The sequence below is a fragment of the Rhipicephalus microplus genome, unplaced genomic scaffold, assembly GCF_043290135.1.
Source record: "Rhipicephalus microplus isolate Deutch F79 unplaced genomic scaffold, USDA_Rmic scaffold_34, whole genome shotgun sequence".
NCBI lineage: Eukaryota > Metazoa > Arthropoda > Arachnida > Ixodida > Ixodidae > Rhipicephalus > Rhipicephalus microplus.
In genome coordinates, this window is record NW_027464607.1 from 199,226 (window position 1) to 217,633 (window position 18,408).

Sequence of the window (18,408 nt, forward strand, 5' to 3'; positions counted from 1 at the left end):
ACTCGGCAAGGGCACATACTGATCATATTGCAGTGCATATACAGGCGAGCAAGTCCAAATGCTTGCGTAGATAATGCTAGGCAAACATGCAAGCAGTTGAGCTTATGCTAATAAAGCAGGACAAACCGCCCTTTGAGGATGAACATAATGTGCACACACACGCTAGCCTTGCATGGCTAGCAGACAATGCAGAGGCCAATCCACACTAGGCACGCTTTAGCTAGTGGCCACCCGACATCAACACAGTTCGATCTTGGGGCGAATACATCTAGGAAAATTGTTGTGCAATGAAGATAATTTAGCGCTTGTCCTGTACATGTGTTTGTCTCTTCCATACCAAATTACACACTCTGAAGTTTATCGCTGTGTGAAGATTAACCGACGAAGCCAGTACAGTTCGGAAGCATGTGTGCTTGATCATTGTGCCTAATGTAGATTTGAAATTCATTATGCCATTTCGTTACTTTTTCTGCCTTTGAAGTGTGTATTACAGGCAGTTTCTGTGCCTTACACGCAGTCCTCGGAACATCACAAGTTTCCTGACGATGCCATCATACCGCAAGCCACCTGTGAACAACGAATATTGCATTGGAGGTGAAGAGCAGAAAGCTGGAGCTAGCAAGGGGCCCCAGAGATCTGGAATTTCTGAGCCCTTCCACCCAGTGCCTGGATGTCGCAGCTTAGGTGAATGGCACCCCTTGCAACAGCCAAAAAAGGATGTGCCACTAAACCCTCCCTTGCGACGCCCAAAGGAAGACCTGCCACTGAACCGTCCCCCGGGACAGCCAAATGATGTGCCACTGAACCCTCCCCTGCGACGGCCAAAGGAAGACCTGCCACTGAACCGTCCCCTGGGACAGTCAAAAGATGTGCCACTGAACCCTCCCTTGCGACGGCCAAAGGAAGACCTGCCACTGAACTGTCCCCTGGGACAGCCAAAAGATGTGCCACTGAACCCTTCCTCGCGACGGTCAAAGGAAGACCTGCCATTGAACCCTCCCCAGCGACGGCCAAAAGAAGACCTGCCACTGAATCATCCCCTGAGACAGCCAAAAGTAGTGCCACTGAACCCTTCCTTGCGACGCCCAAACGAAGACCTGCCACTGAACCGTCCCCCGGGACAGCCAAAAGATGTGCCACTGAGCCCTCTCCTGCGACGGCCAAAGGAAAACCTGCCTCTGTACAGTCCCCTGGGACAACCAAAAGATGTGCCACTGAACCCTTCTTTGAGACGGCCAAAGGAGGACTTGCCACTGAACCCTCCACCTCTGCTCGAGACCACTACGCCCTTAGAGTTGTTCCAGGATGCATTTGCAGTCCTGAATGACTTCTGGTAGGCTTCCTTCTTACCTTTGTGAATATGTCCTGCATGACATGTGGTCCGCAGTCTTTTCAGCAACTAGGCCTGTATCACTGGTGTTGTATGTCTCACAGTTTCGTTATAGTTGCATTCACAATGAAGCTAACAGAACATGCGTAAAAAGTTTGTTGCAGTAAAATTTCATGTATAGACGACAAGAGTTGAGAATGACTTGTTCTCTGGGCCCAGCAAGCATGTGCATTATTTTTTACATCACTTTCACTAACTTATGCTTATTCGGTTGCACTGAAGTTGCCGTATTTTATTGCATATAAATTTGAACAAAATATACAGATAATGGGGAGCCAAAGTTGGATCGCAACTTATATGCTAATTTCAGTGCGTAAGTTGGCTTCATGGCACGGGTTCACGGTAGTATAAACCCTTCATTTTGATTTGCAGGAATCGTTTTTCTATCATTTTTGTTCTATGATCTGTAGGGCAGGGTAATACGAGGAAAAAATACAGCATTGAGACGACTCCCGAGTGAATGCATTTGTCAAAGCTTCAAGGGTGGCAGGAACTACAAAAGCTACGAGCCGAAGTATGCAGCACCATGGTTTCAAGTGAAGGACAGAAACGCACTTTGTGCCTTTTTACAATCGTGAATACTTTAAGAGCTGTGTAGCAGGTATAAATGATCAGAATGGTAGCAGTGATGAAAGTGCTGTTCCAACTGCTCCAAGAGAGAAATGCTGCTCTATGTAGCTCCAAAGTGCAATATTTGTTTGTAACTGCTCCAAACCTGCTCTGAAAGGATGTTTGCAAACTAAAAAGAATGAAGTTTAGCCATGAGACCATCCCGTGAGCCTAAGCGAAACCAAAAGAAAGCTGTATACACTATCATTCTAGTGTGCTACTCAGTGGCATAAATCCAGAAAAATCTCAAGGGGTGGCAGATATCAGGCTATGGTGTTCAATTCATATTTTTAATATGGGTTGTATTTTTATATATATAGGAATTAAATCCTGCTTCCAAATAAAATAATTGAGCATAGGGTCTGAGCTTGAGCAATTGCACTGTTCTATTCAGTCTTTTTTGTTTCACCTTTTTTCGATTTGCATAGTTCACACAGCTAAGGGGCATTTGACACAGGCACACAGTAAAAGATAAAAAGACTTTTAAAAAGTTTATTGTGCTATACTTAACTGTTAACTCAGTTATATCATGTCCTAAAGCTAAATCTCAAGTGGGACACTTGCTAGGGTGTCCTCCCCAGCCTGAACACCAAAAAAGTCCGGGCTCTCTTGACCCCTCTCCTGCCCATGATTTACGCGAACTATACTGCTTGTATACTAGCGGCATACCAGCATATGGCATACCAGCATACGACACGTTTATTAATACAGTTGAATCAATTTATAAGAGATGTGCTCTCGACAGCAATTCTCTTTTCTTATATGAGATGTCTCTTATAAGCAGGGCACCTCGTATTCATTTTTTTATCAACCCGTATTTTACTGTAGGCACACTGGTGTCTCTTATACCTATTTTTTCTTATATCAGTGTCTATTATAAAGGGGTTAAACTGTAAATATAAACATTTATTAGATGTGTAAGTGATGTTTTAGACTTTAGGAGTCCTTAGAAACATGCATCTGCTCCAAAAACACCAACAGCAACCCTAACCTCTAGCATTTTTTCTGCTTTGAAGACACTTAAGGCTGCTTCAAAGCACCATTTCGTCTGCTCCAGAATCAGCTCCAAAAAGCAAAATGTCGCTTTCATTACTGTAGTAGGGAACCATGGTTTTGTTCGCAGTGGTCAGGTAGTTCATTCTTGGTGGGCTGGCTGCACATGTGCTGTCAGAACAGCTTGCATGACTGTGTCTACTGCAGCTTTGTTGGCAGAGGTCATGGCAGAATATAGTTTTGTTTGGTTTGCATGCCTCTTTCGAATGTCTTGGTTGTTTTGCCCAGTCCCCGCAGGGGCGCCTGCGCAAGTAGGCGTTTGGTGTGTAGCGACACCACGGACCCGAGCTAACGGGGGAGTTTCTACTCCCTCCCGCGCCTAGTCGTGCGTGGCTTTGCCGTGTCCGGGGAAAAGGGGATCCTGGGGGTTGAGCCGACGCTGGGTGATTGGACCTTTAAGGCCCCCCGGCAGAAGCAACACACCCCTTTGGCCCTGGCTTCACGTAGACGGCACCCCTGGGCTGACCCACCCAGGGGAAATCGGCAGTCGCCTTTTCCTATCTCTCTCTCTCCCTACATCTTCGTCTTTATCTCTTACTGTTTATCTGTCCTGTCTTCTACTCTCTTCTGTTTACTTCCAAACTTCCTGGCGGCGAGGGTTAACCCTGTGCAAATAGCCTACCTTGGTCTAGGCGCATTGGGTTATAGTTGCGTTGTACGGCTGGCGTCTGCAGGTTTTAGCATCCACAAACTTGTAGCGTCCCCTTGTTGGGCTCCGTGGTGGGTGGCCGCCAACGCTTCTGAAGAAAATTAAACTGGCATGCATAAAGCATTTCCCCTATTAAGTGATCGTACCGCCTTAAAGCGTGTACGCACCGAAGACTTAGGCTTTTTCAACCGATCAAGTGAAAACTTCCCCCATTTTCATGTTATACATAGTGAAATAAGCAGCAAGCAAGCCAGAACCGTATCACCCTTTGTAGTAGCCAGATGTCTCACAGAAACTCTTGGAGCCGGGTACAAAGTTACCAAAATGGCCAGCGGAGACCTCCTCCTTGAAGTCCGAGGAAAAGAACAGTTCGAAAAGCTACAGAATCTTTCAACTTTTGGTGACACTCCCATCACTGTAACGCCACACAGATCCATGAACACAACCCGTGGAGTAGTATCTGATGCTGATTTGCTCAGCTTGACTGAAGAGGAACTTCTGGAGGGGTGGAAGAGTCAGAATGTGACCAATGTACAAAGGATCACCATTAGAAGAGACAACAAGGCAACACCAACAAAACACCTAATACACACGTTCGCTTCCAGTAATCTCCCAGAAAGTATTCAAACAGGCTACACAAAGACGTCGATCAGACCATACATACCTAACCCACGTCGTTGTTTTAAATGCCAGAAGTATGGCCATGGCTCACAAAGCTGTCGTGGTCACCAAACTTGTGCACAATGTGGAGTGTCAGGCCACAATTCTGACAATTGCGAAGAACCATCACACTGTGTGAACTGTGGTGGAAATCATGCCGCATACTCACGGTCTTGCTCATTTTCGAAAAAAGAAAAGGAAATCATGACATTGAAAATTAAAGAAAATATCGCATTCAAGGAAGCAAGACGAAGAGTGTCGCCATTTTATGGCGCTACATATGCTGATGCGGCGCGTCAGGGGGCAACGCCGCACCAGCCCTCGCCACTCCTTCGGCCAGCGCAGAGCGAGCCGACGGCTGTGGCACCTGCCCCCAAGGCGGCAGTAGTTCAGGCTACTCCGCCTCCTAGCGAATTGAGGCCGGAGACTCCAGGGTCCTCTGGTCTCAAGGCCTCCCCTCACCAGGCGAGGCCTAAAATCCGAACCACGAGCTCGCATGTGCGGGCACCCAGTGCCTCTGAGGAGGCAATGGATACAACGGTACCCTTGGTACCAAAAGAGCGGGGCGCCTCCTTGGAGCGCGCCAAGAAAAATAAAAAACCAATAACGGGGCCGGACAACCGTCCTGCCACCTGAATTAATGAGCTCACTCCAACACAGGATACTCTTTGTACACACAGCAGCATCTCTCTTGTTTTAATATGCAGACAAATATTACAGTGGAACATCCGAGGCCTTCTTCGAAACCTCGATGACTTACAAGAACTCCTCCATGAACACAATCCAAGAGTGCTGTGTGTACAGGAGACACACCTAAAACGAACTAACACAAACTTTTTACGTAACTATATAATCTTCCGAAAGGATAGAGATGATGCCATGCTACCATCCGGTGGTGTAGCGGTTATAATAAGTCATGGTATAGCATGCACACAATTACCCCTTCAAACTTCCCTCGAGGCGGTGGCTGTCCGAGCAGTTATTCTAAACAAACTTGTCACTGTTTGCTCTTTGTACATACCTCCGCACCACCGTCTCGAAAAACTTCAATTCCAGTCTTTAATCGACGAACTACCTGAACCTTATCTGGTCCTTGGGGACCTGAACGCACATAATGGTCGTTGGGGTGACTCTCGCTGTGATGCCCGAGGTCGTCTCATTGAAAAATTCCTCATTTCATCGGGTGCTTGTCTGTTGAATAGGAAAGAGGCAACATACTATAACCTTGCCAACAAAACTTACTCTTCCATAGACCTCAGTATCGCATCTCCTTCACTTGTACCATTACTTCAGTGGAAAGTCATAAATAATCCATACGGAAGTGACCATTTCCCTTTAGTTTTGAGTACACCAATAACAAATGAATGTCCTCCACATGTTCCCAAATGGCTGGTAAACGAAGCCAACTGGGAACGATTTCAAAAGCTTACTCACCTAAATTGGACTGACATATGCGGGTCAGGCATAGATGAAGCTGTGCAGTACTTCACGGCTTTTCTTACTGACGCAGCAACCAAGTGCATTCCACAAACATCTGGGCTGCCCGGCAAACGACACGTTCCGTGGTGGAACACTGAGTGCCAGAATGCGCGAAAGGAACAGAACAGGGCATGGAGGTTGTTGCGGAACTCGCCGACAGCGGAAAACCTTGAGAGCTTTAGGAAAATAAAATCTCGAGGCAGGAGAACGCGTCGGCAGGCCAGAAAAGAAAGCTGGCACAAGTTTTTATCAGGGATAAATTCATATACACAAGAGGCTAAAGTCTGGAACATGGTTCGTAGGGTAGCAGGAAGACAAGTACACTCACTTCCACTCGTAAACACACAAGGTGATAGCCTGGAAGATCAAGCGAACTTCCTCGGTGCACACTACGAGCAGGTGTCTAGCTCGTCACACTACACTGAAGCTTTCCAAAGACACAAAGCAAAGATAGAAAAGCAGAAACTAGAATCCAAGTGCAGAAATTACGAGGAATACAACCAACCTTTCAACTTAGCTGAGCTACAAACATCACTAACCTCTTGCAATAATTCCGCTCCAGGCTACGACCGTGTCACATATGAAATGTTGAAAAACTTGCCGCTCGAAACGCGAAAAACTTTACTCTCTCTATACAATGCTATCTGGCTTTCAGGTACCATCCCTGCTTCTTGGAAAGAGGCTATTGTTATCCCTATTTTGAAACAGGGCAAGGATCCTTCCTCAGTTTCAAGTTATAGGCCCATTGCACTAACCAGCTGCGTTTGTAAACTTTTTGAAAAAATGATAAATCGCCGACTTTTACATTTCCTTGAAACACACAATCTGCTCGACCAATTTCAGTGTGGGTTTCGGGAGGGTAGATCCACCACCGACCATCTGGTGCGTATCGAGGCACAGATCCGAGACGCTTTTGTCCACAAACAATACTTCCTCTCAGTGTTTCTCGATATCGAGAAGGCTTACGACACAACATGGCGTTTTGGGATATTAAGAGACTTGTCTCACCTGGGTGTGCGCGGTAGAATGCTTTCCATAATCGAGAATTACTTGTCCAATCGGAAATTCCGCGTCCGTCTGGGCAGTACTCTCTCCCAAATATTTGTGCAAGAAACGGGAGTACCGCAAGGTGGTGTACTTAGTTGTACACTTTTTATTATAAAAATGAATTCCTTGCACCTGTCCATCCCCCGCAACATGTTCTACTCCACATATGTCGATGACGTCCAGCTTGGCTTTAAGTCATGCAACCTAGCAATGTGTGAGCGACAGGTTCAGTTAGGTTTAAACAAGGTCTCCAAATGGGCAGAGGAAAACGGATTCCGGCTGAACCCAGGAAAAAGCACGTGTGTCTTGTTCTCTCGAAAGAGAGGCATGCACTCAGAACCGGACATTGAACTGAACGGCCAACGTCTGTCTGTGAATGCGGAGCATAAATTCCTATAGGCTTAATCTTGGACAACAAGTTGACCTTCGTACCACACATAAAGTATTTAAAAACAAAATGTTTAAAAGCCATGAATGTTATAAAAGTGTTGTCACGTACTACGTGGGGTAGTGATAGGCAATGCCTCATGAACCTCTATAGAAGCCTTATTCGTACCCGCTTAGATTATGGGGCCGTTGTCTATCAGTCTGCCACTCAAAGTGCCTTGAAAATGCTGGACCTCGTGCACCATTTGGGCATGCGCCTTTCTACGGGTGCTTTTCGCACCAGCCCCGTAGAAAGCCTTTACGTTGAGTCAAATGAGTGGTCGCTTCATCTGCAAAGAACCTACATGTCCTTTGTATATTTCCTTAAGGTGAAAGCAGACAAGAGGCACCCCTCATACTCTACTATTAATGACTTGGCGAGCTCCATTCTTTTTCAAAATAGGCCTTTAATGAGGCAACCCTTCTCAGTTCGCCTGAAGGGTCTAGCTGAGGACACTGGAGTGTCACTCGAACACAGTTTAATGGCTCCTGTAGCATACCCGCCACCGTGGCAGTGGCAGACTATAGACTGTGATGTGTCTTTTCTAGAAGTTACAAAACATGCGCCTATTGCCCATATCCAAACATACTTCCTGGAACTTCAACACAAATACACACGTCCTGAGTTCTTTACAGATGCCTCCAAGTCTAACTCCTCTGTGTCCTACGCTGCTGTCGGCCCATCCTTTTCGGATGCTGGCCCTCTACATCCACGCACAAGTATCTTCACAGCGGAAGCTTACGCGATACTGGTGGCAGCTAAACACATCAAACAATTACAAATACAAAAAGCAGTAATTTATACAGACTCCCTCAGTGTGGTAACGGCTCTGCACAGTCTTAAAAAACAAAAAAACCCAGTCCTTGTCTCACTTTACTCCATTTTGTGCACACTCTACACACACAAACAACATGTTGTAGTGTGCTGGGTGCCAGGGCACCGTGAGATCCAAGGCAACGTGAGGGCGGATCAGCTCGCTGCATCCGTCCATGAGAGCACCGCCATTACATCTATATCAATCCCGGCCCTTGATCTTAAGCCGTCTCTCAAACGAAACCTCAGGGACTACTGGCAGAGCAAGTGGGATACACACACACAAAACAAACTACACATTATCAAGCCACACCTTGGCCATTGGCCACCAGTATCAAAATCACGTCTAACAGAGGTAACACTAACAAGACTCAGGATAGGACACACATACACGACACACACACATCTTTTATCCGGTGGTGATCCACCATTGTGTGATAAATGTGGTGAGACATTAACAGTTCTTCACGTTTTAATTCAATGTAAACATTTAGACAGTCTAAGAAGACACCACTTCCCTCTATCCTACCGATAACATATACCTTTACACCCTGCAATGTTCGTCGGTAGGGAACCGCTTTTTAGTCACAAATCACTATTAGCGTTTTTAAAGGAAATTCATAATTTTCATATCATATACCCGGGCATACCGTAGCACGACCTCTCTTGAGAGGTTTTTGCTGCGGTGGCTACACAGGAAAGCACATGCCTCACGGCCCTTGGACGCAAGGGTATGAACGAGTGAGGCACTTGTGCTAATGCCATACATATCCACCATCGTCTTATTATCACCAACTTTTGTCATCATTCACACCACACACATCTTTCACGGTATGGCCATCATTTCATTACTCGTATGTTCTTACCCGCCTTATCGCGAGGAATTTTATGGCCCTTATACAGCCGCTTATCACAATCATTGTCCATATTTTTAGTAAGATGAAATGGCGCTCTTTGGCCAACAAATGGCCCTTGCGCCAAAAACACCATATATCATCATGTTTTGCCCAGTGGCAGAAACATAGTGGAAGTGTGCCAGATGGGTCTTGCAATGCACTGCTTGAGAAATTTTTGTGAGGATTTTACAGCAATCACAGGCCTTTTCTTTTCAAGGTAGCACTTGCAAAAACTTCCAATATGGTAGGTAGCTACTTTACTGTAAGTTTTTTCCAACTTGGCCTTAGGTCTCCCATCTTGACTGCTTCACGAGCCTGTTCAAATTCCCGCAGTTGGTAACCGACATAGGCTTGCAAAATTAATTCCATTTCTTAAGTGAGCCTCACTTAGCAGGGTGTCTACCAACCTGGAAAAGTCACGGAATTTCTGAAAAACTTAGCCAGGTCATAGAAACTGACGGCAGTCTGTGAGTTTGTCACAAAAATTAGCATTACCATTTTTTCAAAGCTTAAAAAGTCGCTCCATCAGCTGACTATGGTCAAAAGCTAGAAGAGGTGGGAAATAAAGGCAGTGCATAACTGTCGCCTCTTAGTGCAAACGCAAAAGGATACACCACTAAAAAAAATACAGTTTACTGAAATTTCGGCACCTCATGTGGGAGGTTTGTTCACAATAGAAAGGCACAGCATATTTAAAAGGACGTTAAAGAGCAAAACTATTTTTCACATGTTAGGAAAGTACAATTTCACAATCTCTAAAACACCATTCTTACCGGGGCACGACATTTGGTAAGCGAGAAAGCGCACCACAAAAAATGCGGGCGGAGATGCCACCTTCAGATTCCTGTACCAAACGCTGTGACATCGTAGACCTTGAAGACTTACTGGGTCCTACATAACTTCTACTCGATAAAAATGAAATACATTGTCATCTGTAGGTGCCATATATCTAGCATACGAAGTTGCAGAAAATTTCCTCTGGCCAATGTCATGAAAATACAAAAAGTACATTTTTAAATAGGTCTTCATGTGCGGAGATTTATGAGCAAAACTTAAGAATGAAACTTCAACTTTTATTTTCTTCTTATGATAGTGAAAAATAAGGCATCAAAGTTCTCAGAGTGCAGTTTGCCAATCGAAACTAAATCATTGTTTCTAGCCTTTTAGTGTACCTTTAAATATGCCTAAGTACATGACATAAGCCTTGAGAGTACATTGTCGAAAGCGTCCTATCACTCCTGTTCAGCATGTGCGCAGTTGTCTGTATGTGCGGGGATTGCACGGGCAGGCATTTTGCCAGCTTAATTTTTTTTTTACCTCGACACGTGCACTTGACCAGTCAGTTTGATGGTTTGTAGATTCTACATGTTCAGCAAGGGCATTCGAGGCCACTTGTCATTTTGTGACATCATGTTTATGTTGTTTAACTGTTCTTGAAATGGTCAATTTCACTGTTACATAGGATTTCACAATCGTGGGAACCTATAGCGGGACCAAGACCGAGGAAATTTATTTTCCTTCACATTGACTACAGCATTTCTTAGCTTCCATGTTGGTACATGAACTATTTGGATGTCTTGCCATCACACAGCATATCTAACTTTAGAACCACTACATTACTCATGGAGCTAAATTTGTGCATGTTTGTTTTGGCCGCGATTTTTTTTGGCTTGAAGGTCTGGTTAGGATAGAACCCCCATCAGCAGAAGCTTGCTGAGGTATGTCGTGCCTGTTATTATTGTTATTACATTACCATTTTTATTATTGGCAATGCAATGGCAAACATCCTCACCTACGCACTCATTGCTGGCAGCTGTGTATTTTCAGCTAAATTTCTCATTTCAGTTTATTGAGATTGTCCTTAAATCTGTGAATATTTTTCAGCGTCACGTCCATAGAGTACGTAAACGAAAGTTACAGGCTGGCATTTGTGATTATTTTGTGGATTTGAGGCAGCTGTTCTGAACTGACTGATTCCTTCTCGCGATCATATTCATATCTGCCAAGTCTCCCGGATCACCCGGGAGACTTCCGGATTTTGAACGTTTCTCCCAGTTATACGGGTCATAGGAAAATTTCCCGGAAATCCAGTTTTGCCTCGCGCATCCACTGCTTTGTCTGGCCACTTGAGCAAATTGTTTGGCCATGTAGTAAAAAAATTCTTTTTATTTTTTTAGCAATGGTAGTAAGGTTCAACTCGATTCAATGAACGTTTTCGAGAGGCGAAACTAGCACCAGAACATGCAGCCAGCCGAATAGGAGCAGCGAAATCGCGCATGGCTGTGCAGTTCTTGAAAGTCGCACACATTAACTAAAAAAAAAAAAAAAAAGAGAAAGCTCCATTGTACCAGAGGGAGGGCAGGGACCCTGTGGTACAGTTGATGCTTTTGCTCGCTGTTAAATGTGCCAGCATTCCCACACCAGAGAGGAAAAAAAGGAGAGCAAAAAGGGAGCGCCTCCTAGGGGCTTGCTTGACTGACCACGGCCGGACTCGACTCCTTCTCCGGCGCTCCCCTTACGGCCTTCTCATTGGGGAGTTTTGCTGCCTGCCGCCGCAAGTTCGGGGTGGGGCTGCTAGACCAAAGTTGCTCCACCGCCTCCAAGCGCGTTCACGGGCGCAGTGTGCGCGCCACAGTGCTATGGCCATCATAACAGCGCTGAGTACGAGGAACAGAAGCAACTGCGGCGCCTGAATTCTTGAAGATGAACGTTTTATCCACAGAATACAGCTCGGTCGTTGCATGTGATGAGGTTAAAATGGTATAGTCGACCTCTGAGAGCACCGCTTACCCAGTCGCAACCATTCCGGCAGCTTTCCCGGATTTTCGCACACGCGTGTTGTCACAAGCAACAGTAATCCATTACAGCGCACAAAATTCAGAGAGAAAAAGCAATATTTATTTTGTCGTAAGGTGGACTAGAACTTAAATAAAAAAAACAATTTCTGTGTGAGGTGAGCACAAATACCTTTTTCTTTCAAACCCACGCTAGCAATACAAATTAACACAAACACAAATGCATGGTACAAATAAAGCGATCCTCCATGACATACTCATCACAGTCTGAAATATTTTCTAGACGGCTTGTGCACATACGCAAGTGGTTTTTCATTTCTATCGCTCACCATCTTGGTGTAGTTAACGAGAAGTCTGATGAATTTGTCCGCAATTAAACGAGCTGTGCGCCTTGCGTGGCTGCTGTCTACACCCTCTGGGCAGAGGAGGACGGGTGATTGTTCGAGGTGTGGGGTAACCAGAAGTTGCAGAACTTCATGCACTTTTGTATGCGGAAGTTTGCTAGCAGCTTTTTCAAAGAAAGTAACAATGTTGTCCAACAGTGTCAAAAACATACGGTTTGGGTAGTGGAGTGCACTTTTGTCCTGGCTGTGCAACAGAACATACAAAGGATCAGCTTTGTTCGTAGTCGTCAGCATCGTAACACAAGCATCACAGTCAAACTCACTGATGAGCTTCACGATGTATCCACTCCCCGTAGGTAGACGGCGATGACTCCGCTTTCCGTTTCGTCATCTGTCGAGGAGCCGAGGTGGCCAAGGGGCCACGCGCTGCAGGTTCTTTACGCGGCCTCTTCGTAGCCGGGACCATATACGAAGGATACTGATCGAAGACCGTGGGCACGGCTCCTGGACGCAGTTTCCGGATACGATATCCGGGAACATAGTCATTTTCCGTGAAGTGTTTGCTGCACACTACAGTCGATGCGGACTTGTCATTGATGACGAGGTTTTCACGTGAAACATTTTTCCTCCACTTCGAACACATTTCCTTATCGCTAGGAAATTGGTGGTACGACACACCTGGTGTCTTCCCTTGCTGTGACTTACACAGCGGCACGCAACAATATACCATGGCTGCGCTAGTGCAGTTAGCCTGCCTGAGCGTGTCTGATGCATTGTTTACCCGAGGTCATCGAACGCAGTCAAGAAAAGTCACAGTCGGCGACGCGGGGAGCCGGCGGAGCTTACAGTGAGGTGGTGCTGCCCTCTACGCGTCAGAAAAAAATATATGCGCGGCGCCGGTATTGAGAAGGACGTAAGGAGCGTGCGGAAGGGGCGTCGAGTCCAGCCGTGGACTGACTGACCAGCCCATTTGCAAACTCTTTGTGGCTGTTCTATTGCAGCCAGCAGTGAGTGTGCTGCTGTTAACCTTTGGGGTAGGGGGGGGATCTCATAGTCAGCCCTTTGCATTGACATCATAAGGAGTGGCACAGAGACTCTGGCGGACAAAAAGGGGCAGGGAGGTGACGCAGGGGGGAGGGGGGTGATGCTGTGACGGACCTTCACGCTCTCCCACCTGTACCCGGAATGCTTATGCCCACACCTCACCACACACTTTCTGTACCTTTCCTTTATGCGACCCTTTTCCCCTCTTCCTCAAGGAGCTAAGCTGAACCCTGCTTCCACAAGAGTTCCTCGAACCTAATGGCAGGGCTTAACCAATTCTCCTTTTCAGTCAGAACTTTTTATTTTTTTATTTTCTAATAATTCGGCAGTTTTCTCCTCACTGTCTCTTTTCTCCCCAACCCCTTTATTTAGGGCTCCTCCCCCATATATCCTTACCTTTTTCCTCCGACATTCTTGTTTTTTTTTTTTTTCTCGACCGCAAGGGTTGCCGAAAAGAGTACTGCCTGACACGGCCTGTTTTCTCCGCGAGCTGGGGGAAGGGAAGGGAAGTTGTCTGCAGGACTGTACATTGGTTCCTTGCCCGACAAAATAACTCGTAAGCAAGCGACGACAAGCTTCGCACGTGGAGCGATGTTATCGCATATGCCCTTCGCGCGACATTGATCGCCTGGTCGTTTCATCTCAGCTTCAGCCGCGTTGGTCCCTAGCGCTAGCTTTTACTCGCTCGCAAAATAGGCTGATGATGCGTAAGCGATGTTATCGGTTTGGACTCGGTGCAGATCAGCGGCGACCGCAAAATTCTGCTGACAGTGTTCATATAATTGCTATCGCAAACCCTGCCCCCTCCCCCCATTGAGTAGATCGCCCGTATTGTGTTTCTCCAAACTTGGCAGGTATGCATATTTTTCAAAAGTCAGTTCTTTAAACGCTACTCCCAGTTTTCTTGCAGGCATCTCAGAAGTTCCGTCTGGATCCAAGCGTCAAAGTCCAAAGAAATAAAACACCAACACGCATATGTGCTTGTCGAGAAAAAAAAAATCGATTTTGCAGTACCCTGAGACATGCTCATAAACTTTCTGTGCTACTATAATCTCTGCTTCGGGTTTAGATCACTGACAGTGCAAAAACCGCTTCGGCAATTGGAATAATTATTGTCTCTTTAGCCAGCGTTCATCTGAGTTATGCAACGTAGAACCTTGCCAGGCAAAGATGCTATCTGTCAGTTTCACTAGGCTCTTTGCAAGGAATGCTATACCCAACCGTCTGCTCGCATTGAGAGTACCCGATAGAAGGGTATAGCAGACGTCTTTAATGCCTGCTGAATTAGCGTGAGTGCCAGTGATCACACCCAAAGTTCTTAATTAACAAAGCCCCCCCCCCCCCCCTCCTCCCCTTGCGTTTCTAGTTCCTTCTTGTTTTTTGAAGATGGGTGGCGCGTTCCTCTCTGCTTTAGTAATAATCGATGGCAGGCCTAGCTGGCACACGGGGTGATGCAATCACATCTGCACTCCGTGCAAAGGAGGTAGGTCGGCTCTTATATTCAATTGTATGGGCAGTCTTGACTGGTTTTTAGCCGCCGCCGTCATTCGCCGTATATGTATACAGATCTATATATATGAAAATTAAAAAAAAAATGCCCGCGCTCGGCGCCCAGCTTGTCGCGATGCGCCGAAGCGCGCTTATCTTTTACCAGATGCTTGTGCGGGCGCGCTTATCCTTCGGTGGGAAGAATTGTGAGCTTCCGCTTTCACTGGAGCGATTGGGTTAGTTGCCGGGCCCAACACAAAGGTCGCTTCACTGGCTGCACATCCCCCATCTGCGAAAAGAATGTGCTTTTCATACACAGTGAAGTATAACAGCTGGTACATTCGTTAGTTCGCACTCGTCTGTACTGCTGACTACGTTTAATGGGCCGTTCTTGTTTAAATAGCGTGTTAAATATCGTGTGGTAAACGTTGTTAGTTCGCTATCGTCCTGTGTATGTTGTTTCGGGCTTTGTTTGTGCGTGAGCAGCGCGCTGCACGTTCCGATCTCCTTGCCGTTCTCAGCGTGACATTCCAAGTTGTTGCTGTCGCATTGATTGCTTCGCCCTTGTGGCGAAACTGGCTTTTTTATCTCTGCTTTAGCTGCGTTCATCACCCACGCTTCCACGCTGCCCGTTTGTAAAACGCATGAGGCGTGGGATGTTATCGATTGGGATATTGCACAACGCATGATAGCGACGGCCAGTGGCATAGCCAGGCGGTGGGGGGGTGCATCGCGAATGTGCACCCCCCTCCCGAATCTTTTTTTGCCAAGGCGTATATATAGCCCAATATTACCTTTTGCACGCCCCCCCCCCCCCTTCAGATCAAGGTGCACTCCCCCCCCCCCCCCCGAAAAATTTACCTATGCCTTTGGCGATGGCAAATACCGGTCGAAAATGCCCTTGTAATTGCTATCGCAATAAAAATGAAGTGGCTCTCGCCTTCTAGTCGTCTTAGGCGTATGCATAAGGTACCCTGTGAGGCGCTTCTTTCTTTATGCGCTGCTTGCTAGAACACTACAGGGGGATTTTGGAGTATAGACAGAATGCCCCAGACACATCATGCGTTGCTTCAAAAGGAAAGCGAAGTTTCTTAAATCGTGTAGTTTCAGCTCAAAAAGATGAGTGCCGGAGGAGGTTGGCTTTATGAGACTAGCTAAAAGACGCCATGTTAAGCCCAGCCATATAATTCGTTCTGAAGAAAAATAACCATTCTATATCCTTGGAGTCGTTAAGGGAAATGCAGTTGCGACTATGTGTGCCTAGTGTTGTATGTCAGAGCGTTTTTCTACCATATATACTGATAACCGCATAGGTGTATAGAATGTTATTTCATGAAGTACAATTTCATTCAACCAGTTTTTGTTTATTTGCTTCAAAAATAATCACTGAACTAGTTTTTTCAGAGTGGCCAACATAATGATGCCATTATTTTAGCATGATCAACTAAAATAGGGAGTGCTCTTAAATGACTGAATTAACACAAAGACCAAGTCATAGCTCACACACCGCCCATGGGGTGGTGCCGCCAAGCTGAGCTCCTGGAGCTTCGCCTATGGTACTGTTTGCAGTTATAAATGGTGCTGACACCAAAATACTGTTGCTGACATTTTTATATAGAATTTTTTCGATTTTACACATTTGGTACATTAAAAATCTGCTATAAAGTAATTTGACCTTTTGGAAAGCTTATAAAAATGATGCATGAAACATTACACACGCTTACAAGACAGTGACAGCATTGAGTGGCATGGTGCCTTCTTGCATTGACATGGCAGGAAGTTATGTGCCACTAAGGGAGTTTTGCAAAAATACTTGGGGGGGCAGGGGGGGAGGAAACCCAGAAATCTCGGGGAATTTCCAAATGCGCACTTAGTAGACACCCTGTCATAGTGTGATATTACGACTGGTTTGGGTATGTGTGCGGCTGCAGTTGTCTGAGGTCAACAGCTGTGCTTTTTTCATCCATCATCTTGCTGGGCGTAGGGCAGGGTAGGTAGGTCAGTTAGTGGGCCTTGGTAAATTCACTGTAGCTTGCTAAGTGTTCTTTGATGAAAATGTTTAGGTAGGGGCACAAATCTCGTTGTAGCAGCATTTATGTGACTGCACACAGGCAGCTTAACAATCATTCCTCTGTGCACGTCTTTTTTGCAGTGTAGCGAGATTACCTTGCAGGTACTGAAATATATTTGAAAGGTTGTGTTTGTGAGTGAAAATGTGGAGCCGTCCTTTTTCGTTTTGCAGTGGAAATCTTTGCACCAAGATACCGTGCGGCCACAAGCATAAGTACCCATTCTACAAGAGAGCGGTATGCAACACTGAGGACTTGATTATGACGTTCGAAACCGTTGTGCGCGTGACGGATCACATGGATTTGTAAGTACTTCCACACGACAGCTTAAGCTTCTTTCATGATTTTGGAAAAAGCTTTTAGGATAACAGGACCACTCAGAGGCTTGCTTATGATAGAAGAGAGGTGTATTGACTGGCCTCCATAGGATGTAAACAACTTGCACATTTTCTGCGACAGATGGTGCGATACGTTTTGGGCCATGCATGTGGGTGATGCTGGCTTGCTGAGAACTTGTGAGGAAAGTGTAACTAAACTATATTATAAGTGATAAAATGGGTTCTAGAGCTTATGTTTACGTTTTCTTTTCAAGCTCAGGTGATCGACTGCTCGTGCTGTGAAAAAACAAAGTTAATGCGGGTGTCTATGAGCACTGCACAGGCCATGATTCTCGACCTGGGTTCCGAAATTCTTCCAAGTTTACATGCCCTAACCCAGCCCTGTGACTAATGTGAGACCTGGGCCCGATTCGAGCTTGAGAAATAATTTAGCCTTCTGGGTCCGGCCTGGCTTGACCCAACCCCGTTGAGGCCCTACAGGGCCCCAAGCCAATAATCTAGTGGGTGCTGTTTGAACAGGGAATTGACAGCAAGGTGTTTTAAATGCAAATATCTACGTTCAGTTGGTGTGTGCTTTGCAAACGATGCTTTAACCTTCGTGTGAAAAGTTGTTCGCGGTGGAAAAAGTTGAGCCAAAACACTGGGCATGATGAACATTTGTGCGAGAAAAAGGCACTGAATTTTTAGTTTTTTTTTTTCAAATACTAGGACGATCATCAAGGGCATTTTGTCGCAGATATTGTAATTCACAAAGTAATTTGCATTGTCAGTTCAGTTTCAATAGGCAACAGAAAGAGAGGGGGCAAAAAACATAATTCTCTCTTCACTTTGTTTTGATTGAACTGTCTAACGCACTAACGACAGTCAGTCATAGGCCCTTTTGGATATGTACCACCTGCCTTCAGCAGTGCCTTGCCAACGTAAGATAAACAGAAGAAAAAAGCCGAATTTGTTACTTTTGTTGTAAATGCACTACCCTAAGCGAATGCACTATGCGCAGTTTTTAGGAATACGTATAAGCAGGCATAAGGAAGAAGAAACTGTTTTAATGTAGTTTTACTGTATTTTTAAAGTTGATAAACCAGCCTTATCTGCAATGAGTGTGTATAGACAATTCGGTGAGCAGATGACATGGAGCACATAAATACATGTGGAGGGACTAATCTGCCTTCCTATTGGTTGAGGGGCCCTGTAGCCTCCACAGTGCTGAAGGGAACTTCTGAAAACAGAGTATAGATTGGCGTGTACCTAAGCAGACTTCTGGCACCACAAGTAAGGTTGCTCAGTTTCCAGGCATTTTCACAGTG

General features: G+C 45.8%; 1 protein-coding gene across 4 annotated transcripts in view; it reads left to right on the top strand.

Moving 5' to 3' along the window:
• The window catches only part of LOC119162989 (uncharacterized), a 72,173-nt gene that overhangs the window by 20,977 nt on the left and 32,788 nt on the right, over window positions 1-18,408 (top strand). For all 4 annotated transcript variants that reach the window (XM_075884523.1, XM_075884522.1, XM_075884524.1 and 1 more), the window contains exons 2-3: window positions 518-1,333; window positions 16,937-17,068. In XM_075884523.1, the coding sequence (XP_075740638.1) occupies window positions 546-1,333; window positions 16,937-17,068 (920 nt within the window). In that variant the 5' untranslated portion in view covers window positions 518-545. The remainder of the gene's footprint in view (window positions 1-517; window positions 1,334-16,936; window positions 17,069-18,408) is intronic.